Source organism: Desmodus rotundus, chromosome 8 (assembly GCF_022682495.2).
Source record: "Desmodus rotundus isolate HL8 chromosome 8, HLdesRot8A.1, whole genome shotgun sequence".
Classification (NCBI taxonomy): Eukaryota; Metazoa; Chordata; class Mammalia; order Chiroptera; family Phyllostomidae; genus Desmodus; species Desmodus rotundus.
Genome location: NC_071394.1, coordinates 101,986,696 through 102,007,286, shown reverse-complemented (window position 1 = coordinate 102,007,286; position 20,591 = coordinate 101,986,696). Strand labels below are relative to the sequence as shown.

The 20,591-nt window shown below is 37.6% G+C and overlaps 1 protein-coding gene and 1 pseudogene across 3 annotated transcripts in view; one reads left to right on the top strand and one right to left on the bottom strand.

Annotated features, from left to right (window-relative positions):
* ARMC8 (armadillo repeat containing 8) overlaps nucleotides 1-20,591 on the top strand; it is a 100,038-nt gene that overhangs the window by 3,999 nt on the left and 75,448 nt on the right. For 2 of the 3 annotated variants that reach the window (XM_045199669.3, XM_024566146.4), the window contains exon 2: nucleotides 18,848-18,924. The exons of the other annotated variant lie outside the window; for it this stretch is intronic. In XM_045199669.3, the coding sequence (XP_045055604.1) occupies nucleotides 18,848-18,924 (77 nt within the window). The remainder of the gene's footprint in view (nucleotides 1-18,847; nucleotides 18,925-20,591) is intronic. 3 annotated transcript variants of the gene reach the window in all.
* On the bottom strand, nucleotides 13,428-14,163 carry LOC112309916 (small ribosomal subunit protein eS8 pseudogene; annotated as a pseudogene).

Sequence of the window (20,591 nt, the reverse complement as noted above, 5' to 3'; positions counted from 1 at the left end):
AGACTTAAACAGTATATGACCTTTTGAGTTTGGCTTTGTCATTCAACATAATACTCTTGAGATTCACTGTGTGTATCAGTAGTTTGTTCCTTTTTATTGCTAAGTAGTATTTCATAGCATGAATGTCCTATGATTTCTTTGGCCATTCAACTCTTAGACCTTTGTAGTATAAACTTTGGCAGTTTTTTTTCTTTTTGTAATGTAAGTGCCTGACTTAAGCTTTGGTTGCTGAGGCATCCAGGTCAAAGAAGCATTCACTTCAAGGATGGCTGTCTCCAATAAACACTGCCAGCCACCAGACTAGATAAAGAGCCAGGCCATCTCCCTCCTCAGAGGTGCCTTTGTTTTAGAGATTTTGGTTGATTTCAATAACAGGCCCTTTGGGTCATTTGGTTTTACTCTTCCTAAACTTCAAATCCTGGTTTTTGTGTTTTAAATTCACCAATAAAGAGTGAGCCAGTGAAACCCTAGGCTCCCAGCCTCTATCTCAATAGAAGCAGGACCCCAGCCCCATGTGCACATGTGCTTCCCATTCCCTCACCCCATGGTCCTGCAAGGAACAAACCCTTGTTTAGCTTTCTGCTGGTTATTGCTGTTGTGACTTGCAAACATGAGAAGTATCACATGTTTGCATGTACTTTCAAACATGAGAAGTACCACAAAGGCCTGTTCAACCACAACATCGTTTAATGATAGGATGAGACCAGCACACAGTAACATTTTGGTTGTTTACAGTTTTTGGCTATTATAACCTTCTATGAATGATCATGCACAGGTTTTTGTGTGGACATAACTTTTGGTGTCTCTGAGATAAATGGCCAGGAGTACAATTGCTACATTGTATGGTTTAGTTCTTAAAGAACCCAACAAATTTTTTTAGAGTAGCTATACCATTTATATTCCCACCATTAATGTATAAGAGATGCAGTTTCTCTGCACCCTCACCAGTATTTGATATTGTCATTATTTTTTATATTAGCAGTTTTAATAGATGTGTAGTGATTTTTTATCATATTAATCTGCATTTTCATAATGATTGGTAGTATAAAAAATATTTTCATTATTTATTTGCCATCCATAGTTTATTGAAATATGAATGAAACATTTCAGTGAAATATTTCTTCATGTCCTTTTCTCCAGTTTTTAATTGGACTGTGTTTTTGCCTGCTGAGTTTTGAAAGCTCTCTATATATTCTAGGTGAGAGTCCTTTGTCAAGTCCTTTGCAAATATTTTCTCCCAGCTTATCTTTTTATCCTCTTATCCATAGGTAAAAAAATTAATTTTGATCTGAACTTCACACCTCGTACAAAAACTAATTCAAAATGGATCATAGATTTAATTGTAAAAATAAATACAACTTAAAAAAATCAGGAGAAAATCTGCAGAACCTTAGGTTTGGTGAAGAATTCTTAGACAAAACACCAAAAGCATGACCTGTTTTTAATTTAAAAGATTGATAATTGGACTTAAAATGAAAATGTATGCTTTGTGAAAGACCTTGTTAAAAGGATGATTGCATATTACTTTGATCACTTTGTAATTATTTGAGAGAGAAAAGGTCATAAAATGCTTTTGAATAGGGTGTAGCCGATAGAGACAGCTGAGACACTTATTAATTTTAATTGTCTTCTTTATAATCTTTCCCCAGTATATCATTATGCCTTTTTAACAAGCAGCTATTAGAATTGTATCATGTATTCCAAGTCTGGATATTCTTTGATTTTGTTCTGTCCCTAATGTCTATAAGCATTCTGTTGGCCTCATGTTGCATATTGATTTGCTCTCTTCCATGGACAACTGACAATAGTTAGGAAGAAAGTTTTCTGTGAAGTTTTAAGCCCAGCCAGCCCATACGCACAAATTTGGCCTCTTGATTTTTAGTAATAAATGCAAAGTGATACATGGTCAGCACATTTTAAAGTTTACCATTAGTTTACAAAATACCAATAAGCACAGGGTATGTCTAGAGATGGTATGGACTTCCTAATCTTTATTGGCAATGTGTGAAGAATGGGAGATGCTCAGTGTACAATGTTTCCAGACATCTTGCTGTCTCTTTAAGGAAAGATTGCTGCCTGAGTTCAGAAAATGAGTGCTCAGGAGGTCCTTTAGGCTTTACCAAGAATTGGACGTATCTTCATGTTGGGTCTCTTCAATTTCACTTGGAGATCTAGCCTTCCTGTATCCTCGTTCTCTTTAAAAATTTTTAAATAGTGTCATGGCCCAGGAATTTCAGCAATTTTGACTTTTATCTTTTTGATGTCTGAGTTGGCAGTTATTTTGCAGTGCTATCTGTCATGCTGACTTCTGGGTAAAGATAAGGAATTACTGACAAAGGAAATTTTCTGTTACTTTCTGGAAATTGGAGAATAGCTGCCTTCATCGAACGGTGTTACCGTGATCATTGGAACCATTTATAGGAATGAAAGGTATCTCAACTTGAGAGCTGTTTTTCAGAAACAGCCTCCACGTGTCTCTTTGATAACGGAAAACTCTTTTGACCTCATTCCATAAATGAGGATTCCTCCATCAGAAGAATCAAGAGTTGGCTTTATCCTGTAGTATATTCATAATACTGTTATCTTCTACTATGACTATACTAAAATATACTGGTATGGATATACTAGAATACACTAGTATTTATCCTCTAGTATGAATATACTAGAATACTCTCTAGCATGTTCATAATACAGGACCAGAGGGAATGATGAGATTGGCATGCTTTCTATTAAAATGAAAGGTTGTGGTCTACTGGAAGAATTTCTAGCCTCTAGGATCTATTAATATTTGGAGATCTTTACCACCTGGAAAAGGATTATAGAACACATGATTCTTTTGTTTTAGGAGTGTTTTAAGAATTTACTCAGCTTTCAAAAAGTTCTAAGTGGTGACTGACTGGATACGGGGAATGAGGAAAAGGAAAGCGTCATGATCAAGATCAAGCGTGATTCACAGGGTGTTTCCCTTTACGACTAGGTGGTATCATCTGCTGAGATGTGAGGGTTAGGAGAGGAATGTGTTAGGGTAGTAAGGAGGGAAAATGAATTTTATTTTAGACATTCCAAGTTGGAAGTGTTTTCTGGACATCCATTTAGAGTTGTCCAATAAACAGTCGCATATTCTGGAGTGTTTTCAATACCACCAAACAATTCTCCAATTCTCTGTGGACACCACCTGGGTGTTCTACAATTTAACTCAATTCTGATACGATCTACCTGGAGGTCGTGTCAGATCCCCAGGTTAAAGGTCGAGTCCTACGACACTGCTCCCGTTTCAGACACCAGTTGCAAGTGCAGGTTGTTCTTCTGTACCACCGACTGACCAGCTAAAATCAGAGGTTCCCAAAGTCCCTCCTCAGAGTCGATCATTTGTTACCACAGTTCACAAAGCTCAGGAAGACATTTACTTTTGTCTGTTCGTTTGTTATAAAGGATACAAATGAACAGTCAAATACATAGGGCAAGATCTGGAAGGGTCCCAAGTGCAGGAACTTCCGTCCCTGTGAAACTGGGGTCGGCCACCCTCCTGGTATGTGGAAGCGTTCACCAACCTGGAAGCTCATCAAATTTTATTCAGGAATTTATATAGAACTTTGATTTGCAGCCCCTCACTCTTCCCCTTCCCAGAGGTTGGTGGGTGGGATTGAAAGTTCCAGCCCTGTAATCACTAGGTCTTTCTGGTAATGAGTTCCATCCTGACACTATCTTGGGGCCTCAGCATAATCATTCATTAGCATTAGCTCATATGCTCAGAAGGGGGCTCCTTCTGAATAACCAAAGACATATTAGTCAGGAAATTCCAATAATTTTATGAGATCTGTGCCAGGAACTGGGACAAAGACCCAATATATTTATTATACTACAGATACAAAGGTCTAGTGCTTGAAACTGGGGTGATCATTATTTGGAAATTATCTGCATATTTATCGGTGGTTCTTAATTAACCATTTAAGGATAACAGTCTCAACGTCCTGTTCCCAGAAAAACATACATCTGCCTAAGGAATCACATACTTTCAAGAGATTCAGGGATTCCCTGAAACCCACACATCAATTTTGAGTTAACAGTTCCTATTCTTTACTCATCCTAAAGTCAATCACAAAGTCATATATAGCAAAATGTTAAAGTCACTTGAAATCACTTTTAAATCCATGTAAGATACCATGTGGGATTCTTGGCTCTGAAGAACCATAATCTGTTGCCCAGAGTAAGTTGGTGATCTTCTAAACGGTGTAGTATATCTACAGAAAGGGCTTTGTGTAGCAGATGGTGTAGCAGACCTGGGAGGCAGAGCTCAGTTAGCTGCAGACCCAAGTGAGGGCAAAAGTAAGGCATGTGGGTCTGGGCACAGGCAGAGTGGACTAGATAGAGATCACAAGTGGCGCATAATATTGGCATGATTGTCATAGGCCACAATGTGGGTGATAGATCAGACAGCTCCAGAATGGCATTATAATAGGAAAGCTAATGCACCAATTGCTGGAAGTGGTGGGCTGACTCTGAGTCAAGCACCATGGATAGCTCCGAGGCAAGGATGTTTATGCCTGCAAGAGTCTGAAGCAAATAAGGCCTTTATAAAATCAGTAGACAGACAGTTAGCCTGTCTGGACAGTACTACTTCAGAGGTATACCATGAGAGATGCTACCCAGAATCTCTAAGTCGTTACATGATTGCAGTCTTGAATAATAATTTAAATTATTCTTAGGGTCCAGGATAACACCACATTCGTCTGAGAAGTCTCACTCATTCAGGATTGAGACACAGGCATTTGAATGCATCCTAGTGGGTTCCCTGAAGTAGCTTATCATTTTTGGAGGCATTTAAATGAACCCCAGCCAACCCAGAGAAAATCTCAATCTTTGTAAAACTCCTCACAACCGTTGTCACTCTTATGCCCCAGAGGTGGTTCTTGCTGTCCTAGACCTCCAGATTATGCTGTTTTGTACCATACATCCTTACTTAGTTTATTTACTCTATCTGGGGGGATGTCTTCTTGGCCCTCAGTCTTCAGACATTCTGTCTACACTGAAGAGTGAACAAATAGAATTTAGTAGTGAGGGGGAGCCTTAGATGTTATCTAGATGCATATGACTATTTGTGGTTTGTACGTACCTCAAAAGGATAAACAGTGCTGTACCTGATTAGAAAAGAGCACGAATGCTAAATTGCTCCCAGTTCTTGTGACCACCCAAAGTATGTTTATAACAATTGTTGATATTACACAAGGACTATATTAATATTTCATTACTTTAAAAACTCACAGGTAAAGTAAAGGCTACTCTTCATATCCCTTTTAATCTAGTTATGCCTGGATTTTCTATTATTAAAATCCCTTTTCGTGTGGGTGTAAAACTATGGAATCTTTGCCTGGAAGAAACCTGCAGGTAATCTCTAGTTCATTCTTGTCCTTTGTTTTTTAATTGGGGAAAACAGAACCAAAGAGGTTGAATTGCCCACTGTCACATGCCATTATATAAAGTGTCAGAGTCAGATTTCCAAACACCTAAATTAAAAAAAATTGGGTGCACAGCCTTACATTTTAGAATTTTATTTTCAGACATTATGAGCACTGATTTATTATTTATTTTAAAATATATTCTCTTAACATGTAAAGCCCAATTTTCAGTCAGTTATTTATTGAGAGGTCAGGGTTGCCTCTTATCTGAGAAGATAAGTATTTTCATGGTTGTGTTTGTGAAATTAAAGCAAATTATACTCTAGGCATCTGGATTATCATAGTAAATTACTTCTACACTGATGGGACCCAGCCGACTGCAAAGCGCCATTTTATAAACTCCCAGGTTGCTAGAGACTACAGAAAAGCAGGGCATCGATTAATGGGGGTGGAGGGAGGTGCTGTGAGCCTCTAGAAACACCAAAGCATTAATTCATGATTTAAAAATGTTCAGGATAAAAATAGTTGCAATACTATTGATGGGTTTAAAATAATTGAGAATCTGATTGAGTTCTAATGGGGCCAGAAGTTTACCAGAATACAAGAACTGTTTGTTGTGAAAAGAAAACAAACCAAAATCTTGGGTTTTAAATAGTACTTGGGCATTTTGTTCTATTTTTTCTTCCTTTTGGAGGCAAGTAGGAATTTCGGAGTACATTAGAAGGCCATGGTGGCTGTCTTTAAGAAAAAGGTCAGTCTTTGTTGACGGTATTATCCTTATTGTATTGTTCCAGAGGGAGGCAGATATCTTCTTTCAAAATTAGGAAAGAATTATGTCGCAATTATTTTGGTTTAATTGTGGAATAAACCCTCTAGCAGAGAAATACTACGTAGCACCAGAACTCTTCAAAGTAACAGTATTTATACAGCAGTATTTAGGATGTTGTGAGTTTAACCATCTCACCAAAACCAAAGAGGAGGACATATGATTTGAAATTAAGGCACAGGTTAGTAAAATGCTGAAATCAAAGTACTGATTACTAACTTCTGATTATGTTTATTGCTTTTTATCTTTCTGCCCATGCAGATTATGGAAGCCCTAATCTCTTCAGGGGCAAATACAAACACATGGAGTGTTGCTGGGCTTGAAAATGAATAATTATGAATTTGGCATTTCAGAAAATTGTCAAAGTAACCAAAGGAAGCATTATATATTTTTTTGGACTGAGAGTTTTGGAGACATCGGAAAATCAGATTTTGGTTTCAAATCATTTAGGAGATGGAGACAGGTTTCTGGGGCTCCCAGCGGACTGGAACATGAGCTGTTTTAGTTAGTGGTTCCCAAATGTACCAAACTTAACGCCCTTTTCTTGAAACATATTTTGTGGCACAGCTTGTCTATCCTAAAGTGAAATTCATAGATAAGTTAACTATCCTCACATGTAACTTTTAAAGAATTGCCATAATGTTCCAGTGTATTAAGGAAGAAAGAGCAGGAAACTAATATGTATCGTTTAAATTAGTAAATACACAGGTACTACTATTCTAGAAAGAATAATAAAGTAGTGATGTATTTGCAAATATATGTAATTTGGCTATGATTGTGCTGCTGCACTACAGACTGATATAGGTATGATGTGATGGTTACTTATATGCAGTAAGTGGGGTTTTTTTTATGTGACTTTCTGAAATGAACAATGTTTGGTAAAGTTCCTAATAAGACAACGTACAACTTTTTCTTTATTCATATGGGAGTTACATTCTTGGAAAATTGTATAATAAAATAATATGGAACATATTTTGTATTTATGTGTAAAAAAATGCAGTTAACTTGAAAGCTCAGATAATTAAAAATGGTTTTCTTTCCTACTTGACTGCATAGTGGAAAGTTTTTTGGAGATATGGGCCTGTTGTCCCATATATTGTAGAACACCTAGTATCCTTAGTCCTTGCCCACTAGATATCAGTAGTACCAGTTGTCATTTTAACAGCTAAACCACAGCTGCGGACTTACAAAATGTATGTTAGAGAGTAGTGCTGCCTGTGTTTAGGACTGCTAAGATGCTGGGAGCATGCAGCTCTCTGAGTGGCGTGTGTATCTTAGTGTACCTCCCTCTTTCTCTCCTGCACTTCTCCCTTTCCCCAGTTTGTGACAGTGTATGTACAGGGTCCTACACAAATAACGCCCCCTTTTTTTTACAAAATTGTAAGCATGTACTTCTGTAACATAACAATATCACACTCAAGCACACCACATGACATTTTAGGTAAAATGTTTAAATTGCTGTCCATCTCATGCAAGATATTCATGTACCCTACAAACCAGACTCAAGCAGGCGTTACTTCTGCTCTGCTGGACCCTGTAGTATAAAGACATGGAAATAAAGTGTTTCTATTAAACATTTTTCCCATTAGCATGTATAGTGCTCTAATCTATATTAACTTTTTAAAAAGATTTTATTTATTTATTTTTAGAGAGAGGCAAAGGGAGGGAGAGAGAGAGAGGGGAAACATCAATGTGTGGTTGCCTCTCAAGCACCCCCTACTGGGGACCTGGCCTGCAACCCAGGCATGTGCCCTAGACTGAGAATCAAACCAGCGACCCTTTGGTTTGCAGGCCAGCACTCAGTCCACTAAGCCACACCAGCCAGGGCTATATTACTTTTTTATTATGTTTATTGCTTTTTGTCTTTCTGCTCATGCTAAAAGGTAAGCTCTGCAAGTGTGGGCTTTTCTTTTTTCCTTAAGGGACAGGGTTTTTGTTAATTACCTAGAACACTGCCTCATAGCTGTTTAAATATTTGTTGACTGACTAAATTAGAGTACAGCTTCAACTTTGCTTTGTATTTCTAAGTGCATACTATATCATTATAATACTAAATTGCATTTCTCAGACACACTGCATTGCTTCAGAATTCTCTTTTGCATGTGTTGTGCTCTCTACCTAGAGTCCTTGTCGGTTTTTTTTTTCCTTTTTCCCTTGGCAAATTAATACTAGTCTTTCAAATTACTCATCCTTACTGCTTAGACATCACCTCCCATTCCACCCCTAATTTCAGTACTTCTGTTGGTTGTATCTTTGAGTTTCTATCTTGTATCGACTTTTATGGTTACCCTAATCATGTGTTACAAGTTATGTTTGTAACTTGCTTTACATATCTGCTTCTTTTTCTGGGCTGTGAACGCCTTGAGGGTAAGAGACTCCATCTTATCTCTCTATTACCAGGACCTAGCATAACACCTGGTAAATTAAAGATATTCATTCGCATGTTGAATTTGTCTGAAATAGGTCTTAAACTTCCTATTTTTTGGTAGTACGTCTTTCATTTCTCCCCCAACCAAGATTTTATGTGCTGAATGAACATTATGAACAATTTTTTCTTGAAGTTCCTAGTAGTTTGTGGAATAATTGATATTAAAATTTGATTGGCAATCATTAGTTTAAAGTTTCATTTCTTAGGGGTCACAGCTTTCCCCTTGAGGATTGTAATATTTTAATTTCTACACTACAGACAGGTATGAATTAAATGAGAAAATGGATAGGGTAATGCTTTGCAAACAGTAACATACTAAACAAGTGTCAGGTATTATAAAAATATTTGTCTCTTTTTGGGGTGTTGTCTTTTGGGGGTATTGGTTGTATGGGAGAGAGAACACTGTATATAAAATGATTACTCCTTAAACTATACATTGCTATTCTTCACTGTGATCTTATATTTTCTCTATGTCCATGGTATAACACCTAAAGTTAGTGATAAAAACTACACAGATTATTACTTTATACATTTTTAGTGATTTTTAGAAATCCCAAGTAATGAAAAGTTTAAGTTTTTAAGTTTAGCACTCAAATGTGTATTGTTAAATACATAGCTTTCTGTTAGAGAAAGTTGCTAGTAGATGAGAAAAGATATTTTTGTCTGAATTATAAGATTTAATCATAAATATGAGTAACCAAGAGGAGCACGAGCACACTCATTAAAGCCATTTATCTTTTTTGTACAAAAATAGAATTTCCATGAAATCAGTATTTGTATGGTATTTTTACAACATATAAAGGGTTTCCCGTATGTTATCTCATTTGATCCACACTGTGAGCATTGTGGTAGCATTGCCATTTTATAACTGAAGAAACAGTCTCAGAATTTTAATTTGCCCCTAAGTCATAAAGCTTGTTAAGTGGTAAAAGTAGGACTCAAACCTAAGTCTTAAATGCCAAATCATTTGTTCTTTCTACCACATAATGCCTGAGTAAGTTCGAAATAAAGAACATTATATGATAATCAAATATACATAGAGTAAGACTTTAGTGAAATAAAAAGTAGTTTGATATTTTCTTATTTACCTTAAATTGTCATTTTTCATTTTTTCATTGTCTAATACACTCATTGTTTCACCCCCAAATTTTAGTTGGACACAAGTATTTCTTCGGTTTTTGAGTTAAGTCCCATTTGTGAGAAGTCTGGGACTTAGTAATTTTGTATTTAAAACCCTTCCTGAAAAATTTGTTTTGCAAAATGCAAGGTTTTAATTCACCCCAGTCATGGGTAGTTTACTCAGAAGGGCAAATAGAGACTGTTCTAGTTTGCCTTTTCAGGATGTCTGAGCAGTTTTCTGACTGACTAAGTTTTTCCCCTTTTCTTTCGTATTGCTAAAGAAGAATGACAGGTATGGTTATCATGTAGCCCAAAGCTCTTGGTCTATGTGTATTCTGTGACAGTTATTTTAGTGTTCCTGCACTATGATAAACTTGAAGGTCCGTTATCTATTGTATTATTGTGTAAGAAATTACCCCTAAACTTAGCTGCCTTAACAGAACATTTATTATCTCACAGTTTTTATAGGTCAGGAATTCAGGTGTGGCTTAGCTGGTGCCTCTGTCCCAAAGTCTTGTGAGGCTGCAGTCAGGGTGTCATCAGGAGCCGCATCTCACTTGAAGGCTCAATTGAGGTAGAATCCAATTCCAAGTTACTGGCAGGGTTTAGTTTCATGTGGGCTGTTGAACTGAGGAGAACCTCAGTACCTTGCCAGCTCTTGGCCAGAGAGGGACCTCTCTCAGTTCCATGTCATGGGAGCCTCTTCATAGAGGACAGCTCACAGCATGGCAGCTGGCTTTGTCAGAGAGAACTGAATGACATCCATCGCATCTGCTGCATTCTCCACATTTGCTAGAATCAAGTCACTACATCCAGTCTTCACTCAAAGTGAGATAATAATACACAGGGCTTGAATACCCAGGAGGTGGGGATCATTGGGGACCAACTCAGAGGCTGCCCGTCACAGATGGTCACTCTAATAAAAGGGAAATTGCTTCCACATGATGGAATGCAACTCATTACCTGTTTCTGTTTTTTTCTTGCAAGAAGAAATTTACTTCCAACTTCTTTTTTAATGATCTGTACCTGTTTGTGCACACAGTAGATTCAGCTCTTCCTAGAAGAAACTCTAACTCATAAATGTGCTGTCTACAAACGTTATGCTGAAGGGATCCACGTACGTTTTCACATAATATAATTTGGGTGGCTGCTATTAAGCATAAAATATATAATAGGTTTTTAATATGCAAGGGTGGGCAAAAGTAGATTTAAGTATCTACTTCTGTTGGTTGTTGCTTAAATTACCAGCCATCAATACCTAAAAGATAAATTGTAAGTAAGGATACAAAATAATATGACAGATAATACAAGTAATACAATACTTAATAGATAAATACTAATATAAGAATAAACAGTTTTGTATACTCCCAACTGTAAACCTACTTTTGCCCCTCACCCCATACATTTGTGGTCGCTCTATTACAGCTTTGAATGTGTAAAATGAGTTCATGTTTTGAGGGCTTGCTAGGGCATTTGTTTGAAGCCTTCTGCCAAAAGGCAGAGGTCATAGTCTGACCCTGGCTAGCTTTGCTTTTTGTGTGTGTGTGTGTGGGCACATAGTGTACCCTGAGCTTTTAGCTGGTTACTTGACACATTCACTCTGTTGGTTGGGAAAATGGAGGAATCACCATGTATACAGTTCCTTCCAGCTACTGGAAGTTATATACACATAATAATGTAAAAGGGCATTGGTTTTCTGAGGGGAGAATAAAGGCACATCTTGAAAGATCAGAATATCAGAAACCCTCCCACCCTTCCTGCATGGGCAGGAAGGAAGACGGAACCTCAGTGTGAATTTCCAACCCTGTTTAAATTTAACTCTCTCATTCATGTCTACTTCTGTACACTGTAGTGTACCTGGAGGAAAACATAGCCATGCTTACTTAGTCTCACTTTAAATTTATAATCATGACCCCTAAGAGGGCTAGTGCTGCCTGGCAGTCCTGGTACATATTCCTGGCTCATTCAGTGTCTTACTCCTTCTCTTTCTTCAAACCAGTAACCTCCCTATCCTACCCCATCTCCACCCTCACCATTTTTACTCTAAAAAAATAGAAGTGATCAGAGAGAATGTCCACAAGCTCTCAACTACCATAATGAGCTAATTAATTTCCTTTGGTTATTGTACTTTCCATGCTGTATTTGGTTAGTTAATTCCATTCCCTCTGAATTATACGTGAACATTGTTCCAGAAGTTCTCCCCTGCCCCATTGCACCATCAGTTTTTCTTCTCTATTAAAAATTTTTTTCCACTAATAGAATAAGCATGCTGTAATTATTCCATCTTTAAAAACAAAACAAAACAAAACTCTCCTGACTCCACTTTTCCTTCTAGCCGCTCTTCTATTTCCTCACTCCCCTTTTTAATGAATCCCCCTGAAAGAACTGTCTGTATATCCTTTTTCTAATTCCTCTTTTCCCATTCTCTCTTAAACCTTCTCGAAGCAGGCTTTGGCCCCACCACTGTACCCATACTGCTATTATCAAGATCACTCATGTCCTTAATGTTCCTAAATCCAACTGGTCAGGTTTTAGTTATCATCTTAAGCTACATATCAGTAGTATTTGGCGTATGTGATTACTCCCTCCTTGAAACATTCTCTCATTTGGCTTCTTGGATTTCCTTCCACAACACTGGCTACTTCTTCAGAATTCTCCAGAATTCAGTCTTCAAGGGTTGCTTTATCCATGGTTTCTCCCTTATTGAACTCATCCCATTAATATGCTGACAAGTCCCTGATTTTATATCTCCAGCCCACAACTCTCTCCTAAACTCTAGACTTATATATCCAACTGCCAACTTGACATTGTCATTTGCATGTCTAATAAAATTCTTAATTTAACATGTCCCAAACTGAACTTTTGATCTTCTCACTCAAACCTGCACCACCCACAATTTTCCTCATCTCATTTAACTGGCAACTCAATCTTTACAGGTTCTCAGGCAAGAACCTTAGGTTTTATCCTTCATTTCTCTCATCTTTTACATCCCACCTCTAGTCTGACAGAATATCCAATTTGACAGTCATTTCAGCTTCAATATTTATCTGGCATCTGAGTGAATCTTACTACCTCCAAAACTCTTGCCGTGGTCCAGGCTACTATCATGTCATTGAAATAATAGCATTTCTGATTATTGAAATAGCCTCCTACTTAACCTCCCTGCTTTTTGTTCTCTGACTCCCTCCACACATTTGTCTGTTCCTAAAATTGCAGCCAAGAGATCCTTTTAAAACAAGTCAGATCATGTCTCTATCTTCCCAAAACTCTAATTGCTTTCCAACTCATGCCATAAAAATCAAAATTCTTGCAGTTACCAACAGGACTCTATACCAGTGCTGTGCAGTGGAAAAACAATGCAAGCCACACATGTAATTTTAAATTTTCTAGTAGCTGTGCTGTAAAAGTAAAAAGAAAAAAATTAATTTTAATATATCTTATTTAAACCTATGTATCAAGATAGTATTTCCACAGATAATTGATATAAGGAATTACTGATGAAATTATTTTGCTTTTTTATAGCAAGTCTTCAAAATCTGGGGTGTATCTTATACAATTTGGATATTGAATTTTGATTGGAAATACTTGTTTGGTATTTAGGTTTCATAAAAGTTTGCTGTTGAAAAGTAGATTTACATAACTAAGTAGTTCTAAACACTCTTAAAAGTTTTCTAATATATGAATCCAGTGTGTGTGTGTGTGTTGTTTGCTTTTGTTTGTTTATTTGTTTGTAGGGCAGCAGACACCTTTTTTACATGAGCTAAGATAGGAAGGAGGAGAATTTATTTGCCTTTCTGAGCTTTGGTTTTCCTCAAGGAGAACTCTGACTCCTTGCCCTCTGGCACGTAGTTGTCTGCTCGTCTACATTGGCCTGGTCTTGCAGTGATGCATGCCAGGAGCTTGCCCTGCTGGAGCTCCTCTAGAAGACTGCTGATTTCGGCATTCTTCTTCCTTTTATCATTTCATCTGAATTTCCTTTGATCATTTTTTTGTTTAAAACCTCTTCCTCCTCAGGAGTCAGCTTGGCCCCTGTCTTGCAGCCCAGGGGCAGTGCTTAGTGGGACTCACCACTGTCAGCAGTGCTCTGTCTGTCATTGAGTACGCTGCAGTTTTTTACTAGAGTGTTGGTGTGGACCAGTTTGTTGTTGGATACATTGTAGACAACCTCAATAATCCTTAATTTGCCTGTACAACACTCCATACCCCCGGAGAAGTTGTCCACGTCTAGTCTGAAGGCACGGTACTTGTTACCTTCTGGCACGAGGACTGTATGTGTGCTGTGTGGGCCAATCTTAGTTTTGGCAGCAGGGTGTCACAGCTCATATTTTTGCTTCTTGTGGTAGGGCTTTCTCTTGCGCCTGGCGCTTGTGCCAGTTGTCCCAAGAGATGCCCATGGCTTGGTGCCATCTGGAAAGAGCCAGTGTTGGTTTTTAGAGTTTAATTTTAATTAATTAAAGTTAAAAAAATTTAAGTTCAGTTCCTAGCCACATTTCAAATGCTCAATAGCCATATAGGATAGTGGTAATTATATTGGACAACACAGCTCTTTACCAGCTGGCCCCTGTTTGACCAAAAGTCTCCTGCTTTCTCTTTTGCTCATTCTGCTCCAACTGTGCTGGCCTCTGTTGTTTGAGCACAGCAGACACTTCCCATTTCAGAGCCTCTGCATTTGCTGTTCTCTTTGCTTAAAAAGCTTTGCTCCCAGATAGCTGCAAGACTTAGTCCTCTACCTTCTTCAGGTTTTTGTTCAGATGTTACCTTCTTTTATTTTTCCCCAAATTATAAGAGAAAGTCTATTTAGAGAGTTACTGGGGCAGTTAAAAGTGAGCCAGAGAAGAAATGGGCTAAGGAAACAAGTTACAGAGGCAAAAGAAGGGTCCTTTGAGGGTGGGGGCGGCTTTTCCTGAGCAACCTATTTAATATGTGTACCAGTTGCCTTCTCTCTCAAATTCTTACAAGTCCAGGCTGTCTTTTGAAAGAAGAGAAAAAGAGGGCTGAGAGGGGAGAGATGACCTGATTTACACAAGAAAGCAGTAAAACAATAGGGATTGTCCCATACAGACAAATAAATGAATATGTTAGGCAGAAGAACAAAGTAAGGTAAATGTGAAAAAGTGACTATATTGCCCAACTTGCTAATACCTAGGCGGCTCAGAGGATTGTTTTTTGTGTACATGACTGACCTCCTTATAGATTGTAAGCTCCTTAAATGCAAAGCTCTGCCATAGCATTCTCTTTTACTTTCTTTGGCACCTAGCACAGAACTTCAACCAAAAGTCCATCTGAACTCTGCACTGATGGGTCACCTCTTGGTTGGCCTTCTGTGTTTTACATTCTGTGGTCACCCCTCTCTCTACCTTCCCTCCTTTTTCAGTGCCAGCACCTGATATACTTGCTGATGTTATATGGGTGTTGGCTTCACATGTCCTATGGCTGTGATTATGACACTGGTTTTTTCTTTCCTTGCCCATTCTTGTGCAGTCTTACTCATTTTCCAAAACCGACTCCTCTAAGAAGGCCTCACTGAATCTCCTGGTTTATTGACTCCCTCCTCAGTGCTGCCTTTATGTTTGTATACATCTGTTTTGTATTCAAGTAGGGAATATAAATATGTAAACACAATTACAATAGAATATGCATTATTGAGGGCAGCGACCAAGCCTTACTAATTTTTTTTTAATATTTAATGACTTCTTCAGTGCCTTTACATATAGTAGGTACTCAGTGCTTTTTAAATGGAATGAACTAGGCACAGAACACTAAAGAAAATAGCTATTAATGGGCAAAATTTGTGTTGTTTAAGATACAGGTTTTAAACTCAACTACCTTTTTAAAAACACAATGAGAGGCAAGAGATGTAGGAGCTGTGGGAAAATATATTGAGAGGAGCAGTAAAATCAAAGATTAAACCCAAGTAGGAGGGAGGCTAAGGGGCTAAGGAGCTGAGGAGAACTTACCGTGTTAAAAAGCCCGGAAAACACATGTGCTCAAATGGAGTGACAAAACTTACCTGTTTTTATTGCAGGAATACTATTTTCATTTTAATCCTGGAGGTTGCTCTTGATGTATTTGTACAGTTGCTTGCATCCCTACTTCACATTTGACGATCTGATTTCTAGATAAAGATCATCCCTCATTTGTTAACCAAGGGATTTGTCCTGACTCTGTGATTCTGTTATTTTGAGGAAATCAGATCCTGTCAGCAGGTGTTTTCATGGTACCCTGTTAGAATTTTCATCAGTCTTGCTTTTGCTGCCATGTCTTTTTTTTTTTTTAATTTATTGGGGTGACCTTGGTTAATAGGTTCATATAGGTTTCAAGCATATATTTCTTTTCTTTTTTTTTTTAAAGATTTTATGTATTCTTAGAGAGAGGAGGAAGGGAAAGAGAAAAAGAGGGAGAGAAACACCTGTTGGTTGCCTCTCACACACTCCCCGACGGGGGACTGGGCCCACAACCCAGGCATGTGCCCTGACTGGGAATCAAACCAGCGACCTTTTTACTTTGCAGGGCAACACCCAACCAACTGAGCTACACTGGTCAGAATTGAAGTGTACATTTCTGTGGTACATGATCTGTAGATTGCACCGTGTGCCCACCACTCAAAGTCAAACAAATCATCTTCTGTCACCATATATTTGGCCCCCTTCGCCTTTGACTACTCCCCGCCCTCGACCCTTCCCTCTAGTCACCACCATACCGTTGTCTTTGTGTGTCTATGAGTTTATAACCCACATTTGAGTGAGATCATATGGTTGTTAGCTTTCTGTGACTGACGTGTTTTGCTTAGCATAATATTCTTAAGGTCCATCCATGTTGTCACAAATGGCAGTATTTTGTCTTTTCTCATGTCCTTAGTATACATGTACCATATCTTCTTTATCCAGTCCTCTATTAAAGGACACTTTGGTTGTCTCTATGTCTCTCGGCCACCATGAATAATGCTGCAGTGAACATAGTGGTGCATAAATCTTTGCAAATAAATGTTTTCCAATTTTTTTAGGTAGATACCTAGAAGAGGGATTGCTGGGTCATAAGGTAACTCTATTTAAAGTTTTTTGAGGAACCGCCGTACTGTTTTCCACAGTGGTTGTAGTGGTTTACATTCCCACCAGCAGTGAATGAGAGTTCCTTTTTCTCCATAACCTCCCCAACACTTACTACCTGTCTTATTGATAATAACCATTCTAACGGGCATGAGGTGGTATCTCATTGTATTTTTGATTTGCATTTCCCTAATAGCTAGTGAAGTTGAACATCTTTTCATGTATCTGATGGCTGTTTGACTTCTTGGGAGAGTTGTGTGGCAGGTCCTTTGCCCATTTTTAAATGGTGTTTGTTTGGTGTTGAGTTGTATGAGTTCTTATGTATTCTGAATATTAATCCCTTGTTGGAGCTGTTTGCAGATATCATCTCCCATTCAGTTGGTTGCCTTTTTGTTTTGTTGTTGGTTTCCTTTTCTGTGCAGAAGCTTTTGAGTTTGGTAGAGTCCCATTCATTTATTTTTGCCTTTAATTCTCTTGCCTTTGGGGTCAAATTCATAATATGTTTTCTATGACCCAGGTGTTTAAGTTTAGTACTTCTGTTTTCTTCTGTGTACTTCATTGTTTCTGTTCTTATATTTAGGTCTTTGATCCATTTTGAATTAATTTTTGTACAAGATGACAAACTGTGATCTAGTTGCATTCTTTTGCGTGTGGCTTTCCAGTTCTCCCAGCACCATTTATTGAAGAGGCTTTCTTTTCTGCATTGTGTGTTTTTGGCTCCTTTGTCCAAAACTTTTTGCCCATATACCTGTGATTTATTTCTGGACACTCAATTCTGTTCCATTGATCTGTGTAACTGTTCTCCAGCCATTACCATGCTGTTTTGATTATTGTAGCTCTGTAGAATAATTTGAAGTCGGGTACTGTGATGCCTCTGGCTTTGTTCTTTATAAGTGGAGTACATTTTAAAGTGGGCGTTTGGGTAACCTATGAGTATATTTTGGTTGCAAGCTCATAATATGAAAATATGCTTTGATTTTGGATTAACTATATTGTCAGGAAATTAGAATTTATGTAGTTTTTCTTCACAGTTGCTTTTGGTGACTCAGAAGCTTAAGCTGGCCCTGTGTCTTGGCAATTAACTTTTTATTGATGGCATTCTGGGTAAACTGGAAAAGTATTTTCTCCTCACTATAATAATTTATTGCTAATGGGTACATGAGCATATTCCAGCAGGCATCAGAAAGAAAAGGCAAGGGACAAAAATGCTTTTTCTCTGGTTCTTGGACTACTAATAATGTTCTTTTAAAAAAAATAATGTTAAATATTGAAAATTAAATGTAAAAAATCACTGTTACCTCCCAAAAATAAGTATTAAAAGAAATAAATAATAGAGCAAGCCCCATGATACAAATAAAAGGAGGTAAGTGTCTCCCCTTGCCCTTTATGCTCTAACTCTCCCCCTTCTATCCAGCTTTAGCCATTTCAGACTAGCTAACTGTCTCGGACCTGAAAAATCACTCTAATTCTTAATTGTCTTCCCCTCACAGAAAGTGCAACAACTCCTTTGTTTTTGTTTTTATTTTTACATATGTCTGTGTCCTGGCAGCGCAGCTACGGTGCATCAGTCTGAGAGTTTTCCTCTGGCACCTAGACTGTCCCTCATAGACCATTCATGAACTTCTTATCCTTCTTCCTTGCTGAAAGCCAGATTTTCTTTCCCTTGAGTGAGTACTAAACTGAAGCAACATTCCTATCTCTTATTCATATGTAGGTGACATCCAACAGTTAGTTAAGAAACTTAACTGCTTCTTAACACTTAACCCTGTTCTGTTGGCAAAGGTTACAGGTCTCACCACAAAGGTCCTACTGTCCAGTTATGTTTTCGCTGAGAACCAGGTGTCTTCTTGCTTCCTTGTCTTATTATTTATCTTGTCACAAGCTTTTCTCGGAATGATTTAATATAAGTATTTTATAGAAATTCTAATGCATCTACCTTAAGTTAGATTATATAGCTATTTGATGTGGGTGATGCTGTGAATTTGTGATTTGCATGGCTTCAGATGTCATAATTTTTCCCCCCACTTTCTAGGAAGTAACAGCTAGCAGTCGCCACTATGTTGACAGGCTATTTGACCCTGATCCCCAGAAAGTTCTACAAGGTGTCATGTAAGTAGTATGTATTTAAGAGTCTATCAAAAGTCATGTTTGTTTTCATGTTTGAATCTACCAAATACTATAATTCTGAAAATGCAGGGTTATAACTTTTCTTCTGCCGTTTTGGAAAGACCCCTTAACAGTAATGATTTAATATTGTACTGTTAAAAATTGTCTTTTGTATAGTTGTTAACTGACATGGTGAGCTTCATTTTTTTTTTTTTGTAGAATACTTGTTTTACTTTTTAAAGAATGTTTTCTGTGGTGAATGCTTTTGTGACTTTAAAATTCAGCAAAAGCAAGAGAATAAAATTGATGATCTTTTATAATTGGGAAGGGTTAGGAGAGTAGCTCAGAGGATTTTTTGTTTGCTTGTTTTGATTTTGGTTAACTCATTGACTATCTCTAAGGTTTGAATATTGTGGTAATGTTTTAAATATCAGAAGCTAGAAAGCAGTTATTACAAAATTTAAATAAACTTTTGATAACATAAATGCCTTTCTTTTCTCCCAAATTCCCCTGTGTTTAATGAGAGGAAACATTTTTAAGCAACATACTTGAGGTGTTTATGCTTTAAAAAGTTAAGTGGGACAAGTATAAGGTTGCAGCTGATTGAAAGATGAATTCTCCAAAGAGCAGATTATCATGCTCTTCACACCTTACTTCTGATGGATCAGGTCTAGCCTTAGACTCCTCATAGGGTCAGGAACCACATAGCACCTGCAGGCCTGAACTCTGTCCAGAGGAAGGAGCCAAAAAAGGGTCAGGATGAGATACATTTGGGATAGCAGCAAAGGCACTAATGAGTCCCTTTCTTCTTCTCTTATCCTGCTAGTATTAGCCAGTAGTACCTTCAGGTTACTCTTGCTCAACCATGGTATGGAAATTTCTACTGACTGCAGTTCTTAATGCAAACCCCAATTTCCCTTCTCTCACCCCCAACCACCAAGGCATTGTAAAAGGGATACCTTGGGGATGTGATTTGTAAAGTGGAGGCAAAATATTGAATAAAAGTGAATAAAGCTGTTTGTTCAAATTGAGCTGGAAGGAAAAGTTAGCAGCTGAATGGACACCCAGCTGGGATACTTGACACCTATCTTATCTTCACAGCTTCTCAGATTACTGAAACAGGAGATGGTACTTCATGCTTTCTTATTCTGTTAACTTTGCTTTTGTCTCCTTAACTAGGTGGCTTTATAATGATTTCATGAGACTAGTTTGATTATTACCAGGAAATGTGGTATTAAATGAATCTGTTAAATCCATTTGGGTTGTACTTACATACACAAAGTAGTTGAAGGGATAGGTTTAATTTAATACTTCTCCTTAGACAGGCAGACACTCCACACACAATCAGACAGTTTATATTGATAATCCTAGAAATAACTAAGTGATTTAATCTAATCACTAGATTAAGAATCATTTAAGGTTCCTCAATAAATAGTTGAAAATGCCAGACTCATTAAGTGCTCAGTGATTGATGTAGAAGATGATGTTATTATTTTTATCACTGCTACTATAACCATAGTAGCATTTAGGAGAATAACTAAATTTATCAATCAATGATTTTGTGTAGAAAACCTGTACCTTTGAGTTGTATCTGATATGAGTAACTAATTCTAGTGTTAATTCTTTATTTCAGAAACTCTTTATTTACCAAAGAACACTGTAGCTTCTTG